Source organism: Echeneis naucrates, chromosome 19 (assembly GCF_900963305.1).
Source record: "Echeneis naucrates chromosome 19, fEcheNa1.1, whole genome shotgun sequence".
NCBI lineage: Eukaryota > Metazoa > Chordata > Actinopteri > Carangiformes > Echeneidae > Echeneis > Echeneis naucrates.
In genome coordinates this window covers 16,700,743-16,723,302 of record NC_042529.1, presented here as the reverse complement: position 1 = coordinate 16,723,302, position 22,560 = coordinate 16,700,743, and the positions used below count along the sequence as shown (strand labels likewise).

The window sequence follows — 22,560 nt, the reverse complement described above, 5'->3', positions numbered from 1 at the left end:
CATCTAGGTCAGTGTAGTTTTCCAAAATTAAATATTGATATCTGCTATTCGCACCAGAATGAGAATGACTGAAAACCAAATGAGTTGTATATTAACATTTTTTTTCTATCAATCAATCATGCCATTGTTTAACGCCGTCTTATTTCAGGTTGTTGGGATATCCGACGTAGTTAACTTATTGAGCCAGTAGATGGCGATTACGCTGCGTGGCGTGATATAGCATTCGTAGAAGAAGAGTGGTGCCGTGAAGGACCGCGGAAGCATGGCTGGGAACGTCGGTGCCTCTGTGGCGCCAATAACGAATTCTCTGTCTAAACTGCAGTCACTGAATGGGCTGTTCGCGATTTACAAAAAACAAGGACCTACATCAGCAGACGTGTTAAACAAGCTAAAAGAAACTTTACTCAAGGGTAATATAACAACGGCATCACGATTGATGACATGACTGTCGAAGCTGTCAAGTGATTTGTGTGTGTGTGTGTGTGTGTGTGTGTGTGTGTGTGTGTGTGTGTGTGTGTGTGTGTGTGTGTGTGTGTGTGTGTGTGTGTGTGTGTGTGTGTGTGTGTGTGTGTGTAGAAGCTGGTGCAAAGAACCCAAACCCACGAAAGAGAAAGAAGCAGTCTCTGAAAATGGGGCATGGAGGCACCCTGGATAGTGCTGCCAGTGGGGTGCTAGGTAAGAGGAATTAAAATTTAACAGCTTCCAAATGAAGCGCGAAAGTGTCAGTGCAACCCATACATTTAATTGAAAGCCGAGAAGTGAAGACAAGGACCATAAAGCGGACTCTGGAGCTGTTAAGTGTCGTCGGTGTTGGTAAGCCTTAAACCGGCATACTATCCGATGACCGTTAGAGGGCGACTCCATCGGTTGTAAACCGAAAATCAAAATGGCCCCACTTATCACTTCATCTATTGCTTATTTAAATGTTTCCCTAACGAGTGTATGGTCACCACATCTGGATTCAATATGACATGATTTTTTTTACTGTGACCTCACTTAGAGGAAAATAGACCATAATGCAGGATACTAGGGGATGGCTACTATGTGACTGACAGACTGCACCAGGAAGGAAAACTGCCTGACAATCATGGAGAAAGTACAGTACAGGACAGGTCACATTCACCTCTCCCTCCTCTTCAACCCCACTTTCTCCACATAATGCATGTCATACCCTCATTCTGTACATTCAAACTTTCCTCTCCCTTAAAGCCAGAATGACTTTGACAAAAATAACTTAAAAATAACTTAAGTCAAAATAAGGATAGTCTGTTTCTTCTCATTTTCTCATCAGACAAACATTTTGTAAGGAACAATAGCACTTTCTTTCTAAATTGTTTTTTTGGTGATAATTAGTTAATCTTGCTGTTTCCAAAAAAAGGTCAGGCAACCCACATACTAAGTTTTGATCTAGTGTTATTTGTTGAGGTTGTACATGAATCATATGGGTCATTGCATGAGATCCAGATTGATTCTTTCTTGTTTCTTTTGCGATTCTGTTCAGTTTTTGTTTTGTGAATGTTAAACTACAGTGGTTCAAACCAAAATTGCATTCGTATTTAGTCTTGTGATAACAAACCTAAGTGTCCACATCACAAAATCTAAAAGACAGATTGCATTAAACGAAAATGTAGAAAAATTTAAGCCCTAAGATTGTAACACTCTGCTTCTTTCAGTTGTTGGAGTTGGGAATGGAACAAAAATGCTCAGTAACATGTTAACTGGCTCAAAGGTGAGTTATGTGCAATTTTGGAATAAAGTGAAATTGATAACTACACTAGAAAAGTATACTTATTCCAAATACTGGTCAATTAATCTTAGCTTCATCCTCAATATGGAATAATATATAATTCTTCTTGGAGTAACCCCCTGATTCTCAATAACTTTTCTTTGTATTTCAAGCAAGCAATTGATGGTGGCTATGACTGCCACGATGCATGAGCAGCATTGCATAAAACATAGCATGTTACTGTTGTGATATTACTTGGACCATCCACGTCAGAACACCGTAGTGCAGCGGTCCCAAACCTTTTTTGCACCAAGGACCGACCTTTAACGTGTGGCGGATAAATGCAACAAAATAAAATGATACGATCGGTATAAAGACTGTGCTATTTTCTAAATATCATGATAAACGTGAATACACTGCACTCGTATGGAACTTTATTAGCAGTGCCCTCGTAACATTGCGGCAACAACATGAGTAACATCCTCTCTGCCCCCTAACCCCGAACCTAAGTGCAGTTTTCTTTTTCATGGAAGTCGCAGGCTATTCTGTCTCTTCACTGGGCCTTTTCCCCTTCACAAAGAAACTTTACTTTTTTAATAATTTCGCTATCTTGTGAGTTTTATTTTAGCGGTAACGCGTGATATCACGTGACCGAGACAAGCGTCTTGACATGTGTCAAGAGTGAGTCATAGACGGACGTAACGGAGAGAATAATTTTTCAAAATAAAACATTGTTCCAATTCAGATGATAAATAAAACATAAATAATGTAAGTTATGTATTCTTTCTGTGTGGCCCGGTACCGGTTGGGGACCGCTGCCCTAGTGGATCAGAGAAACCACAGCAGTGAATGGTTAATCCATCTACAATGCAGAATTCCCACTGCCATCAGACTTAACAACTCTTTAACTAGTAGAAAATAAACCCAAAAAAAAAGCACAATTTCCCTCCAGGGATTAATAAGGTATATCTTATTCTGATAAGTCCAAGAAAATATTTGTAAAAAGAAATTAAATGTTAATTGAACTTTCAAGAAGATTTTGGTGAGCGGAGGGGGAAAGGGACGAGTTGGTGTCCTGACCCTTTCCCTGCCTCTCCCATGTCCGCTTCCTCTAACAGTTCTAACAACTTTTTTTGTAGGCCATCCACCCAGCTTTAATTCTAATACCAGGGATGCAAAATCCACAAAAAGAAGGTTAAGGACTGATTTCCAACACAGTTGGACAGTTTTGACAGTGCTAAACACCAATCCATTGTTCTGAAAGAAGCAAACTGACCCTTTGGCCTTTTAATCCTGAGGCACTGATTGGTGTGCTAACTGTATTGGCTGTCAATTTGTGTGTTCATTGGCTTTGATTAAATTTGGTATTATAAAATGACAGCAAGATATTTTCTGGACCAACATTTTCTTCTTCTTTTTTTTTCCTTCTTTTAAACTTTATAGTTCATTTTGCACATAATTAAAATACACATTGCAGAAGAACAAAAACAACAGAAACAATAGGGGAGGGTTGGAATAAACACTATTTCTCTTAAATATATACAATTTTTGCCATTATTGTTGCATATTTGATCCACAATGTCCAGCCATAGTGTCAGCTCACGAGGTTAACTTTTTAGCCAGTTCCTAGTAATGGCTTTTTAGCTGCCAGTGCCAGTATTTTAAACAAGTAGATGTCCTCTTTCTGACTATACCCTCAGTATCAAAATAATGTGAAGTAATCAAAACTTCTTCCACGATTTGAAGGACCATGTCCCAGAATGTTTTTATTTTCACACATGACCAAAAGTGACTGCCATTCCTATGCCCATACAATGCCCAACAGTGGTGCTGTTTGCTCAGTTGTTTAGATTTAATGTGTAATGAAAAAGCAAATTAGCTTTTTCCAGCCGAATTCCCTCCATCCTTTAGAACTGCTTTAACTGTGTTGGTTCTTGCACATGAACTGCCAGTCACTGACTGACAATTCTGAATTTAGCTCTGGCTCTCACTTCATTTTTGTATGCATTGTATGCATTACTCCCATGTAATTTTTGCAGATTTTTGCGCAGCTTAGAGACAGTTCTTAAAGATGATCTTTTGTAGGCATCCGTAAACATTCCTATCACTTGGTTTCCTTCTGTTGAAGTTATTTTCTTAATCTCTGAATCATAGAAATTTCTTAATTGAAAATATCTGAATAGGTCTCCATTATCTAGGTCAAACTCCTTCCAAAGTTTTTCAAAGTATTTGAGATGTTGTCCCTCTACAAGTGTGCACATGGCTGTCATTCCTTTGACCAGCCACCTTCCAAAGATCCTATTGAGTTGTCCAGGCTTAAATTTGTGAGTTTGGAATGGCCAGATGAGAAATTTACTATCATCTGTCAAATTGTATTTTATGACCACCTCATGCCATACCTTTCACCATACCTGGTTTGAGGGGGAACTTGCACAGTTTCGTCTCAATGCCCTAACATCTAGCTTGGTAGTGAGGGTAGCACCAACAGACAATGTACCTTAATTGGGCTGCTTAATAATATTCTTTAGATTTTGGCATCACTTGCCCCCCATTTCCTAGTCTATCTGGAGGGTCCTGAGTTTTATCCTTGGCTTAGCTCCCGCCCAGATAAAGCTGGATATCAATTAATCCCAGACATCAAATTATGATTGTGGTACTCTAACCAGAAGGGATGAGAAGATATACAGGTTCATAGGTTCATTTCTGCCACTTCAATTCTTGAACTGAAACTGAAAAATTAGTATGGGCCGTTTCGTCACATCCCTTTGTATTTTTTCTTTTATTCCCTTGTAGTTTGTATTGTAAATCTTATCAACTTCCTGAGTAATGAGCACTCCCAGATATTTTATTGACTTTGCATCCCATCTTAATTTATTCTGCTTCCTTATTGCTTTATTTGGTTTGTAGTTGAGGGAGAGTACCTGAGTCTTTGTGATTTTTGAGCTCATAACGGGACAATAGTCTGTAGTCTTCCATTATTTTTTTTCAAGTTTAAGAAGTGTTGTATTTGGGTTTTGGAAGTACATGATAATGTCGTCTCCTGATATAGTGATTCCTGTCAGCTCTTTGTCCTATCTAATGATATGAGCAAGCGCCTCTTTGAAAATAGCAAAGAGAGTGGGGCTAGTACAACATCCCTGATGACAGCTTAAAGCTGTCAAGTGGCCATTGATCTTTATTCTGGCAGATGGGTCGCAATACAGAGACTGTAAACACTTAATGAATTGAAAATTAAACCCCATTATCTCTAACACTTTATACATAAAAAGCCAGTTGACAGTCAAATGCTTTCTCCACATCGAGATTGTTCAGAGCGGCATTCAAATTATTTTTGTTGGCATGTTCTATGATGTGAAGCGTTCGTTATCTTGTTTTGTTTTTTTTTTTGTTTTGTTTTGTTTTGTTATGTTTTTTCTGCCTTTTTATAAATCCTGTCTGATATTTCCTTTTAATCTTGGGCAACTGATATAAACTACCAATTGTCTGTGACAGATGTGTTATAGATTCAAGTCAAAACAAAAGTGTGTTTATTTTCAGAAATATGTTGCCGTTGGGGAGCTGGGAAAAGCAACAGACACACTTGATGCTACTGGCAGTGTGATTCTCGAGAAAGATTTTGGTAACGCATGTACAAATAATTTATCTCACATTTAGCAGTTTATATTCTACTCATTCAAAGCACTGTTTCTCCTGGAACATAGTGCAACGCAACTTCTCATTATGTTTGTGATTTTTGCTCTTTACCCCGCAGAACATGTAACCAGGCAGGACATTGAGGAGAAGTTGAAATCTTTCACTGGTGACATCATGCAAGTTCCTCCCCTGTGAGTAAGGCTTCCAATTAGAGAAAATATTTCTATTACAATCACTTGTGTATGTGAAATTAAAAAATATTGCATTTGCATAAAAAAATCTAAATAAAAACCAAAAAAATGCTGAAATGTTAAATATTGTGAGGAGATTTTATGATTTGACAGTAAATATCTTTGGATTTTGGACAACACAATTTATTTTAATCAGAATATTTTCTTGCTTTGCATGCTTTCCTATCAGTAGCACTATATTTTATGTTGACGGAAAGGCAGACAGATAAGTTAACAGAATCTATACAAACATAGTTAAATACAAAAAATTATGAGTGGGTTCATTGTAGTGTGTTTTGTTGATTTTCGTTGTCTTAGCTATTCTGCTCTGAAAAAAGATGGCCAGCGTCTGTCCGTCCTGCTGAAGAAAGGTCACAGTGTTGAGGCCAAACCTGCCAGATCCGTCACCGTGTACAACCTGACTCTACAGGAGTTCAGACCTCCTCACTTCATTCTGGGTTAGCACAAGTTGCTGAATGAAGTGGTTCTGTCTGCTGTTATGTAATACTGACTTCTTACATAGTATGTGAGAAGTCATTTCCTGCTCTTTCAATGTTTGTTATTTTAAAAATATTTGATTGAAATAGCAGTCACAGTAGTGCTGTTTCTTTGACAGACATTGAGTGTGGTGGTGGATTCTATGTCAGGAGTTTGGTGGATGACCTGGGAAAAGGTAGACCATTCTGTTTCATAGTTTCCTCATCTGCACATTTATGGAAAAGTCATTACACTGAGCCAACTGATGTAACGGCAACAAATGTGTGTGTTTCAGCTCTGTCATCATGTGCTCATGTGAAGAAGCTGGTCCGTACCAAACAGGGCCAGTTCACGCTTGAAGAGCATGCCTTACATGAGGAGCAGTGGACACTAGATCATATCCTGCACTCCCTGCAGACTTGCTCAGAGTCCAATAGTGTGCAGATTGCTAGAAACCCCACAGCAGAATGACACCTGAGAAACACTACAACAGGACCTACATCTTTGATTGGCTTTCCAATGAAGAGTGTCTCAAAGCTCTCCTGATGTGTTCCTGTTTCTGTGTGTGTTTTTTTGTTTGTTTTTTGTTTTTTTGTTTTTTTTGTCTATTCTGTAATTTACAGCAAGTTACATTTGTAAAGAATTTACTTTTTATTTAGTTTGCAAGGAAGTAAGGAATCTTGTATGTTATCAGAAATCATTGCTTTAGTTTCATTATAATGAAGTGTTTGCAGGTGAAGTATGAGTGAGTGAGTTTATGTGGAAATGCTGACAACACTCCAAGAATTATTATATGCAAATAAAATCAATCTGTTCTTCCAAAGTACATTTTTTTTTTTTCCTAGTTTCATGTCCTCTATCTGCCAGAATGGCTGCATCATCACTTCAACACTGATAAATACAGTATGTTTAATCTAATATGTTTTGCATTTTATAATCAAATATTGGAGTGAAGCTGACTTATTTTTGTTAAACATATGGATTTTCATTGGCCGCATCATGCTTTAGTTTTGATAAGGACCTCAGATTTAAATTAAGAAAAATGTTCTTGTATCAGTGAAAATGTCAATTTATGCTAAAGTAAAATAAGATTCCCTAATTAACTGCTAGAAACTGCTAAATGTGAGTATAAAATGAATAGAATTGAATTATCTACCAATGCTTCTTTTCAAAAACTTGACTTTTAATTTCAGTATGACATTTTTTCTTTGTGTGATACTGTCCCTTTTTCATGGCAGATATTTTGGGGAAAGCAGTGGTTTAATCAGTAACATTAACAATAGAAGCATGCTATGTATACAAACCATTTCCAGGCTTCTGGTGTTCAGCGAGATAACTGAATGGCATTCATTTAGTGAGGGGTTAAGGTTAATCATAATTTACTTTCCTGATAGGCCAGAATATCTGCTGTGAAATGAGCTTAAATCATTTGACCATTCTGAAATGAAGTCTCCAGGATGAGACTTTTAAGTATAAATTGACATTAAGTGGAACTACATTTTACAACATGTCCCCAAACTCCTGAAACTAACATAAATGCGACATTGGTCTTGCTCTCAAAAGTGCAACTCAGATAGGAAGTTAGATATTTAAAAAAAAAAAAAAAAGTTATTCAACCCAGTTTAGGGTGGGACAATTCTTTGACAGTGAAAAAAAAATTGCTCATCTCTGTAAGTGCAACAGAGGTAAAAAGAGATGTTGGTCAAAATAACTGGATACTATGTTAAAATTGTGATTTATTTTATTCACAGATCACCTATAATATGAGTATTACTAGATGAACAGCAATTACAGAAAACAGAGACCACACCATGGAATATGCTTCAAAACACCTGTATTAGGTAAAAATACGCCAATCCAGATTAATATCGTTCTCTCTCTGCCATCACTGAAACACACTCTCTGTTAAATTTAGGAGAGTGTATTTGTGTGTGTAAATGAGTTTACTAGAACAAATTTTCATAACAGTATGAATGCTTAATGAATACTACAGTGCACCTGTATGAAAAACACACTCCCTTTGGCTTGGAGATCTGCTCTGCTCAGTGTTGCATGGCAGATCTCATGTTCCTTCATTGATCTGACTGACCTTTCCTTCTTTGTGAGCACAAGCAATAGATGCTTCTTATGAAAAACATCAACAGGTACACCTCCCTTAGTCTTCCTTTTCCACTATTTAGGCATGCTGTAAAATGATTAAAATCAATGAAGTCTTCTTACGTTTATATTAAGGAATAGTTGTGACACCTTTAAAATATATGCTACATATGTTGAAGGAATTTGTGGTGTTACAACTTTCTCCATGTTACAACCGTACCCGGTCTCCCCTATTTTAATTATATATATTTTTTTATTTTTTATTTTATATATATATATTTTTTTTTAATCATTGCTTTAATTTATTCTATGACAAGTGCCAAATTTCCTTTTTCTGAGTGAAAACAGGAGTCGCAGTTGATGAAACAGTCCCCAAATTAATTTGGCTCTTTAATTCATCTTCTGCTGCTTATCCGTTTCCAGGTCACCAGGGTTGCTGGAGCCAATCCCAGCTCATATTAGGTGAGGGCTGGGTATACCCTAGACAGGTTGCCAGTCCATTGCAGGGTAAACATACAGAAGAGACATCTAGGGTCACCAATCAACCTAAACACACACTATATTGCCAAAAGTATTCACTTACCTGCCTTGACCTTCATATGAACTTAAGTGACATCCCATTCTTAATCTATAGGGCTTAATATGATGCCAGTCCACCCTTTGCAGCTATAACAGTTTCAACTCTTCTGGGAAGGCTTTCCACAAGGTTTAGGAGTATGTTCATGGGAATTTTTGACCATTCTTCCAGAAGCGCATTTGTGAGGTCACACACTGATGTTGGATGAGAAGGTCCGGCTCTCAGTCTCCGCTCTAATTCATCTCAAAGGTGTTCTGTCAGGTTGAGGTCAGGACTTTGTGCAGGCCAGTCATGTTCATCCACACCAAACACTCTCATCCATGTCTTTATGGACCTTGCTTTGTGTACTGGTGCACAGTCATGTGGAACAGGACAGAACTGTTCCCACCAAGTTGGGAGCATGGAGTTGTCCAAAATCTCTTGCATCATACCATATGGCATGGTATAGTATAGCGGCATACCAAGAGATTTTGAATGAGTTATCACTTAAATTGTGATTCAAGGCAGGTGAGTGAATACTTCTGGTAATATAGCGTATATGTCTTTGGGCTGAGGGAGGAAACCTAAGTATGCTCGGGGAGAACTCCGCACAGAAAGAACCCATGCCTGGGAACCGAACACGTGAGCATCTTGTTGTGGGGCATCAAAGCTAACCACTATTCCGTCGTGCGGCCCTTAATGTAGGCTATTTCTTTTTACTTTTGTTAACGTATGCCTGCGGTTTAATGCTAACAGCATCTGGTCATCGCCAAATCAACCCAAAAAAACCCCCAAAACATTAAAGTCATAACAAAGATACCTCAAGGCATTTTTCACAGAGCAGGTATAGACCAAATTTTTTATAGAGTTATTAAAGAGACCCAGAAGATCCCTTCATCAATAAACACGGCGAAGGGGGAAAAAAACCTCCTTTAAGAGGCAGAAACCTCAGGCGGGTCATCGGCCTAAACAGGTTGGATGAATCAATCCAAGAGGAGAGAGGAGATTAAGAGGAGACGACACACTACAAGCAAAACGTAGCCTATGTGAATAGGCTACTATTAATGACTGGTACCACCAAAAGTTGCTTACAATACAAGAATATCAGCAATAAGTTCAAATAACAGAGGAAGAAATAATGTTAGTGTGACTAATAACAGTAAAAGAACTGTAACTAGTTACTAGTTACTATATTATTATCGCAGGAGGGAAAAATACTTGTTTGGTTTCATACAGTTAACATATCCCCTGCCAATCTGCCCCTTTAATCGCCCCACTGCTGTTTCTCACATTACTAAACATGCCAAAACATTAGGATCGTTGAGCGTTCATTCCTCTGCTGATATAGATAATATGTAACCGTGCTTCGGACCTTCATAGGGAGATCTATGGCGCCAGCTGCCAGGGAGCAGGACCAGCGACTCGGCTGTGCGCTTATCAATAGTCGTTGGACAGGAGTCTGCCGCCACGGGGAGCGTCCGGATCAATGCGCTGTAATGATTGCCTGGGTCCAAATATTAGCCGCAAGGTGATTTCTTTCATGTCTCCAAGGCTCTTTATGACCATGTTTGCTGTTAGAGTCCATTTTATCTAAATTGCAGGCTGTTAGAAAGTGGGCAGTCGGTGGAGCGCGCTTAAAGACATATCAGAAAATCGAATTACTGGATTTAGTTTTAGTTTGGCACATGTCCCCTCCCATAACTTAAGCGTGACCTGTGAGCACACTATTAGTCCAGTGAATCTAGCTGCCAGTGAAATATCCTGATGACCGTGACACCGCAGCTGGTTCCAGGAAAAGAATGGCTTTCCTCTGACTGCAGAAGTTATCGGTTATGATTTACCTGTGCGGAAACTTGTGTAGGGGGATATACTCATAAGCTCATAAGCAATCGAAGCGGTGTGCGTTGTGTTCATTAACATAAGTATATCAACTGAGCCGCACTGATAGACGGATTTCACAGGAAAGCGCCAAACCTCATAATCATGAGTTAATCACTTGCCATTCAACTGCTGCATTCGGGATGTGGATTGCTGTTAACCTGTATTACATTGCCCGATAAGGCTCCAAGATGTTTGATTAGTAAAAAATCCGTTACACACTCATATAGGCTGACAACAAAACAGGACGCTGGCTTCATTCGGATATAGTTGCTGGGAGAGTTTTTTTTTTTGTCTCAAATTGTTTTCAAGTTGTTTCATGAGAGTTTGTGAATTTTGAAATGTCAATGTGAAATGTGTATAGGTCAACAGAAAATAATTACGGCACTCAGAATGTGATGGTGTGAAGTAAAAACTGCAGTTATAACCCATTCAGCAGGCCATAAGTGCTGCAGAAACGAATAGTAAAGTGAACAATTCTCGATTTTCATTGAACTCCAGCTTAGTGAAATTTAATTTTAAGAGGAGTGAAAGCGGTTGAGTTCATTAGATAGAACCAAATGAAACCCTTGGAGGAGATTTGATGTAAGAAGTAACTGCAAAAAAACTCGAAAGGTAAGTGGAATCTCTGAACCCTTTATTCTGAGCATGTAGTGATACAATCTGATCCGAAATTTAAGTTTGTTTACTTTTGTTAATTTTTCAACTATGTTTTCTCATAGCAGGAGCTGTATCACAGATTTCATCTGGTTTATCAAATAATGTCCAGTTTAGTGTGCTGTAAAGTTTTTTTATTCATCAGGATTCGTTGTGTTGAGGATTTGAACAAAAACGTTTCAACTTGCAGCAGAAATTAATCGTAGAATCGCAGAACAACAGTGTGAGGTATTTTACTGGTGTTCATTTGTGCAGGGTCCCTGTATCTCTTAATTCAAAATGAATCCATCAAATACATACATTCGTCAAATCAAGTGGCAGCAAAACAAAAAAAGAAGTAGATAGTTAAATCACAAGGTTTCAAACATATGTAATAAAATGACAAAAATGTATGACACCTTTACAATTACAGTGAGCAGCAAGTGTATGTGATGATTATGCGCGTTACTGGGCTTTTTTCTGATGAATTCCATTGTACATCAAGGTCTTTATCTGACAGTTGAAGTTATTGGTTTTGCAGATTAAGATTTTGTTTGTAAAACACAATCATTAAATTAAACGGATGCACTGACACAGGAACCAAAATGCAGAATCTAACGACTGTTCTCCATCAAAAGCAGGCCCAGCACAAATTCTACTTTAATTTGATGAGAATCCGTCTGCGTTTAGCGATTAAATACAATTTTAAAAGCAGAACTATGACTTGTAATGGAGTTTTTTTTTTCAACGTACTTGCTGAAATTGACGATCTGAATACTTCTCCCGATGCAGACTGTTATTTACGCACTGTAAAAAAAAAAAAAAAAGTATAAAAAAAGTATATATATATATATATATATATATATATATATATATATATATATATATATATATCAACAAAATAAATCGTTATATTTAAGCGTCTTTGAGAGCGTCACTGTAAAAAAAAATTAGTCTCAACTTCAGAGCCCAATGCATTGTTTATTGTCGACTATGACCGATGCGCTGGTAGATGCTTTCTTCATCACATAATATTTTATCTCAGGTGCTGGTGTGAGCTGATCGCCCTGATACACGATCATCTCCTCTCTCCTGTCATCTGATCACAGTGGCTTGATTGGAGCTGCCAGTGAGCCAATCACAAATGGCCACTGGCCACCTGCAGGAAGTTGGCCGTCCACTTATCTCCTCCCTCCTCCGCTTGCTGACAGATAACAAACCCAACAGTTGGGTCAATTACTAGCCTGATCACCACCGCAAACTGATGGACTCTGACACACTAACGGTCTTCACAACACGGAAAGAGACACTTTGGTGTGTTCAACATAACCAGCATACTTAAGTTGATGCTGACACTTGCGTTCGGTTGTTGGTAGTATGTAAAAACTTTCTTCAAGACAAGAAGGAAGGCTGTGGGGCGACAAGGGAGGGACGCAGCTTTCCGTTAATTCAGCTCCAGCTCATAGCGACGGCGAGTAGCACCATGAGCGTACCGCTTTACGCCCCAACTCCCATCCAGCCGGCGCAACCGACTCCCTTCTACATCGAGGACATTCTGGGGAGGACTGCCTCCACCACGTTTTCCCCCTCATCCTCCTCCGGCTCTTCATCATCTTCCTGCTCAACGCCGATTATCCCTACACCGACTATTGCATCGCCCAACTCCTCCTTCACGAGTCTCATTTCGCCTTACCGGACGCCGATTTATGAACCCACGGCCATCCATCCAGCGCTGTCACACCACGCCACCGCAACTTTGACGGCGACATACGCTTCGGCCGGGGCTTTCGCCGGCCCTATCTACCCATTCCACCACCAGCACCACCGCGCAATGGGGGAGTACGCACAGGCGCTGCTGAGGCGCGAACCACTGGGTGAGTGGAGCAGAACAGGTGGTGTGCTCTTGGACGATTTGGAAGTGTAGTGTTCTGTCACCTTTCCAGCGATTATTATATAGAGTGATGGCTCTCTATCATATCTTCTGTGTCATAACCGCCGTTTTCAGGCTGCTGCCACATGACCCTCTCACTGTCTGTTGTGTTGTGTGCAATTAGGCTACATGATGGTTCTTTTCCCTCATCACTTATAATTTCAATATTTACTTGTTTTCCTTTATTTTATTTCAATTCATACATTGTCTGGGCTGACTATGAAGTTTTTACGATTTCAGTGCAAAAAAAAAAAAAAGGGAGTAAAGTTTGCTTGATTGATAGGGTAAAACGAGAACTTTTGAGCTTGTGCATGAAAACGTTTTCAACAACAACCTTACTGCCAACGAAACTATTTTTGCATAAATATATCACGCTTGGTCATGCAAGCATATCGAAGTCAAGACTGTATGCACTGCCCGTATAAAAAGAGTGCAGAGTGAAAATGGGTTGTCTCTTAGTCTTTAGAAGATTTTTTTATTTTGACAGATATATTTGGGGCAGCAAAAGGCTTGTCCAGTTCCGTTAATATGCCCGTGGTGGTGGTGGGTGACTCCTTTTCCTGACTCCTATTGTTTTGAAACATCAGAGGAGTAAGTCAGCCGGTGACTAAAATATGTCTGGGCTCTAAATCACTTATTATTTCACTGCTATGTGCGCGCGCGCACACACACAGATTTTAGGGTAGCTTCTTGCTGCTGTAGTAATGTATTTAGATTTAGATTATGATATTGGGATATTTGGATTTGAGATGGGTCCCTCAGTTTTTGTGTTGTATGACCGTTAATCACACGTTGCAAGGAGTTAAAGATATTTTCCGTTTTTTTGTTAACATCCTAAGGATTTCAAAAATGCCATTTATGCAACCTATACCCTTTAAAAATGCATCTGCAGCCAATATTTTATCGGGCTGCAGTGGTCCTGGTCAACAGTAGCATTGGGTCTTTGGACTTAGTTTAGAACTTTGGTTTTGTTAACAGGTTTACAATAAACTGTTCAGGGATCAATATTTGTATCTCTGTTATACTGAGGTCCTCACAAGTATAGAGTGACAAGCGGACTGTTTGGCTTTGTGTTGAGTTGAATAAGCCGGCCTTTTTCCGTTCATGGCGGAAGCCGTGAGCCTGTCGATAGGAGTAAATCTGGTTTCAGAAGCTGTTAAATGTTTTCCTGGCTCACCCCGGCCAGCCGCTTCCTTGGGAGCCCGCTGCACATTGCTGATTATTTTATCGACATCCTCAATACAGACATATTCAGGAAACACTCGGCCTCTGATAGCTTGGGATCCGTTTTTCACATATTGTTACACTTCCTCTGCCCGACCAGTGAGGATGTAGCTGACTTTCTTTGCACGGCGAGAAAAATAAATAAAAAAAAGAGAGAGACAAGCGCGTTAAGCTTAATGGGATCTCAAAGAAAAGATAACTTCTCATGTAAGAGCATTTAAAGTAGGCAACAAAAAATAAGTAAAGGGAAGCACAGAGTGATGTACAGACTTAAACAACAAAAACAAAACGACCATCACACATCAGAAACTAAAAACGGAATAAAATACATTCACATAGTGATAGGATAAATCCAGTCTTGAATTGATTATTATTGTAGATGCTTTAGTCATATGTAACTATTTTTAATAAATAGAAATTAATTAGCGCAATTAAAGGAGTTGTGAATCACAGAGAAACGCCACTCTGCAACAATTCGGGCTTTCCATTCATTCATTTAAATGATTTCACAGTACTCAAAAGAACTATCTTTGTAATTCATAAGCTCTGTTCTGCTCTTTCACCTCAGGACTTTTCTGCTTTGAGAAATATATCTCATGGGGCTGGATTGGCTAACTTCCTTTGGAAAAGGGCAGCAATAAGACGGACAGCAGTTTCGACCACTTCAGATTTATATTGTGACAGTGCAGAGCAAAAATGACCTTGGTGTCTGTTAGTAAATGCCATCGCCTATAATCACACCACAAAGCAGGAAGCACATGAAGCGGATATTTGGCCATAGATTTCACTCCGTCACGACCTTCCTTAAAAGACAACGTGCAGCAGGCCGGGGTGGCGGCAGCGGCCTCGACCATTGTTTGTTCCCGGCCATTAAGAGGAGAGGAAACCAGACAAAAAAAAAAAAAAATAATAATAACACTGGCTATACTGCGGTGTCCTTTCCCCACCGATCTGTTTCTGAGAGAACATGTTGAGCAGATAAATATTAGTTCATATATTCACGCTTCCATTTATTTTCTACATTTTTAAAAAGTAAAGGGTAATTAGTCAAATACTCAGTTTATTATATTGAGTATATACTTATGTTCAGGGGTTTATTTCTTTTCTCTCTATTTTTACCACCTTAATTTCTCTATTTATCTATCATTCTCCTCTCTGCGCAACATTGTGTGAATTGCATATATTTGCAAAAATGCCAAAAAGTATATTCTCATTAACCATTTTTTTTCTTAAATATGAATCATGATCTTAATAATATAGCCTATACTAAAGAGCTCGCTCGCTCCCCCGCCACCTCTGCAGGGAAACCACTGCTGTGGAGTCCCTTCATCCAGCGGCCACTGCATAAAAGAAAAGGCGGCCAGGTCCGGTTCTCCAACGACCAGACCATCGAGCTTGAAAAGAAGTTTGAGACCCAGAAGTATCTGTCTCCACCGGAGAGGAAGCGATTGGCCAAGATGCTGCAGCTAAGCGAGAGACAGGTGAGATTTAATTTTACTGGGCTTCTCATGCAGTGTAAATATAGTCTGAATATAAGGTAAACGATGAGCAGGTGAAATAGATCTGATTAAACTGCAAACTAAAATAACTCCGGCGGGCAGGCATATGAAAACGATGTAAAATTATCCTATAAATGCTTTAGTTTATTAATTCAACATTTAATTGAATGTATTACCTTGTTATTAATTTCACTCATGTATAATAAAAAATATAGTTAAAAAGGAGAATTATGAAACACCAAGGACACACAATAGCCAATTCACATCAGCTCTGAACGAAATAATTACAAGAAACTATTACAATGAGAAATCCATCAATCGTACAACTTCAGCATTAATACTTATTTTTAGTCGTTAATGGAATCGGTGAACCGATCCGCTGAAATCTGCTTTGCTTCTTGTTCCACCTCCTGCTCCTTGCTCAGCTTTAACGTTCAATCCTTCAAATTTACAGCAAAAGCATAATTATTCTGTTTTTCATTCTGTTTTTCAGGTTAAAACGTGGTTCCAGAATAGGCGGGCAAAGTGGCGCAGACTGAAACAGGCAAGAGAGTTATTTGCCTGTTTCAGTCTTTCAGTCTTATTTTAATTTTTATGATTACCCAATTCTAGAGCTTCTACTTCATAAAGCACTTCTTCATACAGGAGAATCCGCAAGGAGGAAAGAGAGAGCCAGAGGAAGACGGTTCCGCTGGGAGGAGTCATAAAGGGGATGAGACAACCAAGCCAACCGGGTTCCAGAACCTGGAGCAGGGACAGGCGGTCCTCTCCCGTCAGCCGCTGCAGGCTGGCCACGGTGTGAGCTCACAGCAGCCCCACACAGAGCTGGACTCTGACTCTGTGTCCGACGATTCAGAGCAGGAGCTGGATATAGAAGACGATAACGAACTCTCAGAGAACCACCAGTTCTGAAGCACAGCCTTCAAAATGACACTTGATCAGCTGGGAAAGTCGGAGATGGATGATGATGCAGAGGATTCCTCTGACACCCGTTCATTCGCCTTCTCCTACACAGATGTCTTTTAATCATCTGTTTCTTTAGACTGTCTTTTTGTATATAAAACACCATCTTCTGCTGTATATTTGTTGATTGTCATTGTTTTGTCCACTGTAATCAACAGTTGACTTGTTAGTTTGAGGCTGCTGTAGACTTAAGTCCTTTACCAGATAAACTTTCTATAGACTTAAGTCCTTTACCAGATAAACTTTCTATAGACTAAAGTCCTTTACCAGATAAACTTTCTATAGACTTAAGGGCATTTATCTGGTATCATGCCTTTGCCTTAAAATGTCAAATTTCAGCGTATTATGATTTATCTGGTGATATGTGAAAAATATTTTTGTTATTAGAATACATTTTGTCACATAGTTGGAATTTGATTATGATTTATTGTACGCTATTCCTTAAAGTAGTAGCCTACTGGGACAAGCAAATTTGTTAATTATGTCGTGTCTGAAATCATTGATGATTTATAGTTTGATAAAGAAAATTCGGCTAAAAACAAATGGTTAACCTGAGATAAATATAGCAATTAAAACATATAAGGGGAATAGATTGGCTCAATAATAAAGTGAATTAAATGCATTATTATTATTTAATTAACAGCTAAAAAATAAAAATGAAAAATAGAAATATGATTTATTTGATAAGGGAAACAAAAATTTAATTTACAAGTACAAGTACAAGTTATATTATGTGAAGTTTGTGAAGCCATTGAAACAATCATATTTTCATGGTCCCACCCTTCAGTTCTGTGTACTTGAATTAGTTCCCAGAGTTCAGTCTTATTCATTTGGTTTGACATGTTTTTAGAAACTAGGATTCTTGTACTTTTACTTGTGTGATTGTATTGATTTTGATAATGCATAGTTTGACTTTGTTTGAATTTAGTAAAGTCATATCTCCTATTGTTGGATGTAAACTTTTTTGTGTTTGTTTTTCACTGGTTTAATCTAAAGCAGGTTGTTTAAAAACAAACAAACAAACTAAACATTAGTTTAATCTAAAATGATATTAAGCATATTACATAGCATGTGATATTATTATTATTATTATTATTATTATTTATTTATTTATTTATTTATTTATTTCCTTGCCACACCACCAAGGAAGGGTTAGGGCTAAGGTTAGGAATAAATAATAATAATGATAATAATATTTTTGAGCCTCTTACTTGGAGTAAGGTAATACAGTATATGAGCCAAGACAGAAAAGAGGTCATTTGTTTCATGAATTAAATCTGTAATAAAACACAAAATCATGGGTAAAAATGCTACAGTTAAAAGTTGCCAAAATAAAAGTAAGCAAGCTGTACAACAGTATTGCAAACCCATTATAAAAAAAAGGATGTGTGAAGATTGACTACACACATATTTTTCTACATTATAGTCTAGTTATTGTCATCAATTGATATTCTGGTTTGACAGTTGACCCATCAATCCTGCTAATTCTGCAATACCACCATTTAGAAAAAACACAAGAAACTTGTGCAACAAAAAATGGACCAGACTCAGTGATTACCTTCCTAGCAACAAACTTTCGCCCTGCTCTATGTTCCCTACAGATAATATCCAACTAGGCCAGTGAGCGGTGATAGCTATCATGTCTTATGGTCATCAGGTGGGAACCTCCTTTCACTGGTGTTTCATCTAGTTAGGCCCACAACACCTCCAGAAGGCTAGACCGTGAACACTGGCGTCCCAGAGTCACCCCCTAATGCCAGCCATCACCACTCCTCACACAAAGACAACTATCTCAAACAGCACCAATGTCAACTACTCTGACCTCTCACCAACTGCACCAGTGAAAGCGGGGTGGGGATACAGACCCTGGTTCAGGTAGGGGGGAGAAATAGAAGAGGTGGAGATAAAAGTAGGGATGGGATACAGACCCTGGTTCGGGTAGGGGGCATGAAAGTATAGAGGGTGCAGGACTAATAGCACAACCCTCTCAGTGTGCTCTTTAGGTCCAAATTACTCCAAGCTGTCTTTCAGTCAAGACTAGGTCAAGTAAGTTTGAAGATGTTTAAACGAATCAAGGAAAAACTTGCTACTGGGAATGTAAATTCCCCATTGATCACTACACTTCATTCTGCTTTTTTAGAGTGTCTGGATTTTCAGAGGAATCAAAGGCAGATTAGCAAACAGTTCAGTCCATTTCAATCATTGTCCCATCACCATGTTCACCCAGAACAGATACTTATCATTTGGCTCCCATGCACACCACTGTGAGTGAGAGTTGTCAGTAAGTAGATTAGGTTAATGATTGAGTGAACCTCAGAGCAGTAGGGACAGCAGGGAGATAGTAGGAGATGAATAGTTATACAATGTGTTCACAATGCTTTTTGATATAACAGTGGATTGAAGTTGTTGAGAAAATTACACCAAGATTATTTTAAATTAACAAAAACACATTTCATATTTGTGAAATTAAAACTCATTGCTCGTGTAGCCTTTTTTGAGATCCATTGCAGAGATTCAACAGCCTCATACGTAAAAGGCTATTCCAAAACTAACAGTATGCACATTGATCTTAGCTTCTGTATTGTGTAATGGTTCACAAATTGTGCTGGGTAAAGTCAATAATGGGAGGAATAGCACACACAGTTGGTGGGTATAATGTTCAACAGATAGCCAACTGGTTCCAGTGTACTTTTCTGATCTGGTCAATTTTCACACACACACACACACACACACACACACACACACACACACACACACACACACACAGGCACATACTCACACATGCAAACGTGGAGTAATAACTTGTTATATTCCATAACATGTTTGTAAAACAGATTTAAGCATGGTTAATGTTTTAGGTCAGGGGAAGATGTTGGTCTTGGTTTTGGAAAACATCACTTTTAATCTGAAGTACATGACATGTTTTTTGTGTGCATTTTCAACATAATCCTGACTCCCTAGCATGTAAAAGTGTTTAATCAGTTTAAACCAAAGTAGGATGTAACAAATGCCAGGTGTTCCAATGCATTAAACAGTTCCCGGACTTAAATTATCCTTGTTTGTCATAACATCAATTTGACCCACACTTTCATCCAGGATGGGATAAACATTTAGTGCTGTAGGGTGCATTTTGGATAGCAGGACAGTGTGTTTGGGTGTAGGATTGAATCAAAATCAACTACAATATATGTATTCGCAGTGAGGAAGGGACATACACCTACTGCAACACTAATAGGTTTTTCAAAATAGTGGAGCTCTGTGTCTCAGAGGAATATGAACATTAAATCAGTTTGACAAGACTGTGTTGACTCAAAGAGCTGTTTTCTTTATTGAATGAACTGAAACTGTCCCTTATCTGAACCACAAATACACTGTCCAAAATTATTGTGACCTAATCACAACTTCAAAGGAAAGTCAATAAAGCAACTTTCCAGCTCCCAAACAGATGCCGATATCTTGGGTCATCTGGCTGCCGATGGAGTAAAGTACTTCATTTGTCTTCACCTATTATCTGAAATTAATCAGTCTAATATGCGACTATTTTTCTGATCAGATTATCAGAGTTTTAACTCTTTGATAGGATGAAATCCTAAACTAAAAGCCATGCAGTTTACTAGCTGTGCTTATGCGTGTGCATGCGCGTATGTGTGTGTGTGGTTTGTGGTATTGGTGCACACAAGTTAATGTGTGGTTATATTTGAACGACTGAGGAATGTGTTGACTGTTGACCTTGGCCAAATGGAAGCCATTATCTCTCCCTGCTGAGGCCTCCCTCCTCTGCTGAACTGATAAATTAATGAGAGAAAACATTGCTTACATCAATACTAGTGTCGCCAGCAGCCACACAGACTCACAGAGAAAGAGGGTGTGGGGCTGACACAAATAGTGATATCAGTGTCAAATAGCATTAGCTACACAGGGAGGTAGAGGATGTTTATTTTTGTTTATTCATTTTGGGAAACTTTTCTTTAAAACATGCTTTAATGACAAAGAGGCTGTGAGTATAAATATATCTATAACAATATATCGTAATGGCTATTATCTTTCTATTTTCAATGTTAACAAATGCTCAGCTGTCAAGGATGAATGCACTGAACTGCCTGCAAGTCAGTCAGACATAAATTGGGTTTGATACAAGCAGATATATCCATGAAGGCTCTTTCTGCTTGTCTTGCTAAAAGTAGCCACAAGACAGCAGTTTCTAGAATGAGTGTGGTTTGCGTGCCACTGACAAGAGGTCTTTTTTCTTCAAATCAGAAGTTTGCTTGAGAGAGTGTAAGCAGCCTAACCTGTCACAAGAAGCTCAAGCTGGTGAAACCCTAACCCTTTTTTTTTTTTTTTTTTGCTTACCTTCACCTTTTATGATAGATTTTTATCCTCCTTGAAAGGGAAGTCCTTGTCTCTTAACCATCTATTTTAAAATCCTCTGTCTGGATTTATTTTTCTATTGAGTTTTCCAGTTGTAAAACGTGAAGCAAATAATTGAATTGAAAACATGTTGAACTGCCTTCAATATATTTTCTTTCTAATTACAGTCTCATCTCATTTCATTATCTATACGGCTCATCAGTCAGGGTCGCAGGGAGTACTGGAGCCAGTCCCAGCCCATAATCGTCAACAGTTCATGTGGGCACTGGGAGAACATGCAAACTCCACACAGAAAGGGCCAAGGCCCTGAAATCAAACCTAGAACCTTCTTGCTGTAAGGCAACAGTACTACTACTTCTCTTTTTTCATTACCTTAGTAATAAGCTATAAGTAATAAATAATAATAAACATTTTCTAGTCTTGACCTCTACTTTCATGTCTTTTTCACTGAAATTTGTCTCATGTCTCATTAAAAGGAAAATACTATCAAGCATGACGACATGGCTACCACACTGATGAACTCTACCACACATGGTGACTTGCCTGACGATCTGGATAGAGTACAGAGAAGATTGACCAATTCACCAGAAAACATGTATCAGGCCTCTTTTGATATTAGTTTTTAGAGTTCAGTTTGCCATGCCATGAGTTAGGGTTTTCCCGTTCGACTGCATCCCCAAAGGTCAATTTCATGCAGTGTCTGTCAGAGACATACAGGGTGCAAAATACAGTACTATTGACACACTAGTCACATCAAACCTTTCTTGTAGAATACTGTGAAAAACATATTATGGACTATAGTCATAGTTTTATTTAATTCATTCATTACCTTTCTCACATATATTCAAGGTTTTTGAAATCCTTTTCATCACATTCAATTTGTTGATCGGGGATATCTGCTGGATATCCAGCATCCCATACGGTGAGTCAACAGGAAGGACTGAAGTTAGCACATAGTAAGAAACCACTTACTATGTGCATGAAAAGGATCCCCATTGAGGCTGTAATCCCCAAAACAATGTCCCAATAGATAATGTGGGAGGGTGGACATTTGAAGCAATGGAAAACAGGAAAAAGGCCCTGCAAGAGAGATTCATTCCTCTGGCAGCTAAGGAGATATCACTCACCGATTCAGAGGTGCACTCAAGTGTACTATTTGCTTTTCAATTAGGCCATATCCAAATGGAAGATAGCAAGGTTTTAAAAGTATTCACATGTTAGTCAAAAGTGTACAGGATTTTCTGCCTCACCATCCAATTTAGATAGAGTCCATCTGAACAATTAACTGCTCAAACAAGCTGCCACAGCAGAGTACACACACTGATAATAAATAGCTATGGCCA

At 38.6% G+C, this 22,560-nt stretch overlaps 2 protein-coding genes across 3 annotated transcripts; both read left to right on the top strand.

The window, feature by feature from the left end:
- Nucleotides 1–255: 255 nt before the first annotated feature.
- Nucleotides 256–6,889, top strand: trub1 (TruB pseudouridine (psi) synthase family member 1). 2 transcript variants are annotated; one of them, XM_029527970.1, is made up of 8 exons: nucleotides 256–410; nucleotides 580–675; nucleotides 1,674–1,729; nucleotides 5,264–5,345; nucleotides 5,478–5,550; nucleotides 5,908–6,047; nucleotides 6,206–6,262; nucleotides 6,362–6,889. In XM_029527970.1, exons 1-8 carry the CDS (start codon nucleotides 263–265, stop codon nucleotides 6,535–6,537), a joined length of 828 nt encoding a protein of 275 aa, XP_029383830.1. In that variant the 5' UTR covers nucleotides 256–262; the 3' UTR covers nucleotides 6,538–6,889. The 2 variants fall into 2 exon arrangements, with proteins under 2 accessions (XP_029383830.1, XP_029383829.1); XM_029527969.1 differs by having other exon boundaries at nucleotides 577–675.
- Nucleotides 6,890–12,464: 5,575 nt separating this feature from the next.
- On the top strand, nucleotides 12,465–17,796 carry hhex (hematopoietically expressed homeobox). The gene is made up of 4 exons (XM_029527869.1): nucleotides 12,465–13,107; nucleotides 15,690–15,868; nucleotides 16,380–16,430; nucleotides 16,532–17,796. The coding sequence occupies exons 1-4, from the start codon at nucleotides 12,717–12,719 to the stop codon at nucleotides 16,796–16,798; spliced, it is 888 nt and encodes a 295-aa protein (XP_029383729.1). The 5' UTR covers nucleotides 12,465–12,716; the 3' UTR covers nucleotides 16,799–17,796.
- The last annotated feature ends 4,764 nt before the right edge of the window (nucleotides 17,797–22,560 follow it).

Bases quoted from the DNA above. Each gene is read 5' to 3' on its own strand.
- trub1 (XM_029527969.1), top strand. From the start codon at position 263: ATGGCTGGGAACGTCGGTGCCTCTGTGGCGCCAATAACGAATTCTCTG. The intron at 1,730-5,263 runs GTGAGTTATGTG...GTTTATTTTCAG, and splicing joins ACATGTTAACTGGCTCAAAG to AAATATGTTGCCGTTGGGGA. The intron at 5,551-5,907 runs GTGAGTAAGGCT...TCGTTGTCTTAG, and splicing joins ATCATGCAAGTTCCTCCCCT to CTATTCTGCTCTGAAAAAAG.
- hhex (XM_029527869.1), top strand. From the start codon at position 12,717: ATGAGCGTACCGCTTTACGCCCCAACTCCCATCCAGCCGGCGCAACCG. The intron at 13,108-15,689 runs GTGAGTGGAGCA...CCACCTCTGCAG, and splicing joins GCTGAGGCGCGAACCACTGG to GGAAACCACTGCTGTGGAGT. The intron at 15,869-16,379 runs GTGAGATTTAAT...TCTGTTTTTCAG, and splicing joins TGCAGCTAAGCGAGAGACAG to GTTAAAACGTGGTTCCAGAA.